Genomic DNA, 1,086 nt, shown 5'->3' with positions numbered 1-1,086 from the left:
AAAAGAAGGATCAAATATTTAATGTTTTGGCATTGAATAGAAATTTGTAAAATTACTAAGTTGAGAAAAAACTGGTGATGGTAAATATTAAAATATCTACAAAATTTTAAATAATCTTGAGTACTTTTAACTGTTATAAATGTATGGATAAATGCATATAATACCTGACTCATTTTGTCTTGTTTACCTTCCCAAGACATTTCTTCTGAATATAAAGGATCGTTTTTGGTTCCTATGAATACAGGCTCCCATCTGTGATGTGGATATTCTCTTTTTGTAATAATAAGTGGTCTGACCTTACCTGGATCAGATCTAATCAACCATCTAGTGAGACCAGGAAATCTTTGACAATGTGAACAAAGAAATCTGTGAAATGAAGATATCATGTAACATCTTTATCATTTGCAGCAATATTTATAGAATATAATACTTGTAATATGTATAAAATTAAAATAATTTTCCTATGTAGGTGTACAACATTTTTTTGTATGATTCTATATTTGCACAAACCTGTGAAAATATATAGCCATTCCAGATTTTGTTGCTAAGAGTAACTCCTTTTTTGTTGAAGGTGGCTGCTCATTTGATTCTATTTCAAATACTGGTACTACAAAGACAATTCTAGTTTTTTGTGGTCTTCCATGGACAATTTCCATAAAACCAGAAGCTAATTTTGCACTGGGTAATAATTCAATATCTGTTACTAAAATATGAGTAGTGTTTGCTTGCATTCTAGCCACATTTCTGGCTACATTAATAGGATAAGTCATCTGTCCTTGTTTCCTTTCTGTTTCTACTTCTCTTGTTTGAAGATCAGATGCAGCACAATCACCTTGAATTTGAGTAATCTGACTCAAGGTTGGTGGATGATCTAGTGGAAATATCAAATGAACAGAAACCTGCAAAATAATACGAGTTAAGATTGTAATATATCATATTGATTGTTGATTACATACACATTTGTTTTATTTGTGTTTAAAGTATCTATACATAACATGGCATATATATTCAATTAAATTTAATTATTCAATGCATATACATCTACTTATAAATATTATTATGAATATTAGAAAAATATAAGTTACT

The 1,086-nt window shown here is 28.9% G+C and overlaps 1 protein-coding gene across 1 annotated transcript in view; it reads right to left on the bottom strand.

The window, feature by feature from the left end:
* The window catches only part of LOC108572060 (beta-1,4-glucuronyltransferase 1-like), a 2,502-nt gene that overhangs the window by 365 nt on the left and 1,051 nt on the right, over positions 1–1,086 (bottom strand). The window contains exons 2-3 of the mRNA XM_017934247.1: positions 511–899; positions 165–366 (exon numbers count right to left, since the gene is read on the bottom strand). Of these exons, the coding sequence (XP_017789736.1) occupies positions 165–366; positions 511–899 (591 nt within the window). The remainder of the gene's footprint in view (positions 1–164; positions 367–510; positions 900–1,086) is intronic.

The sequence above is a fragment of the Habropoda laboriosa genome, unplaced genomic scaffold (assembly GCF_001263275.1).
Source record: "Habropoda laboriosa isolate 0110345459 unplaced genomic scaffold, ASM126327v1 scaffold67, whole genome shotgun sequence".
NCBI classification, from domain to species: Eukaryota; Metazoa; Arthropoda; class Insecta; order Hymenoptera; family Apidae; genus Habropoda; species Habropoda laboriosa.
Note: the sequence above shows the minus strand (reverse complement) of the source record. Positions and strands in the feature narration are given on the sequence as shown.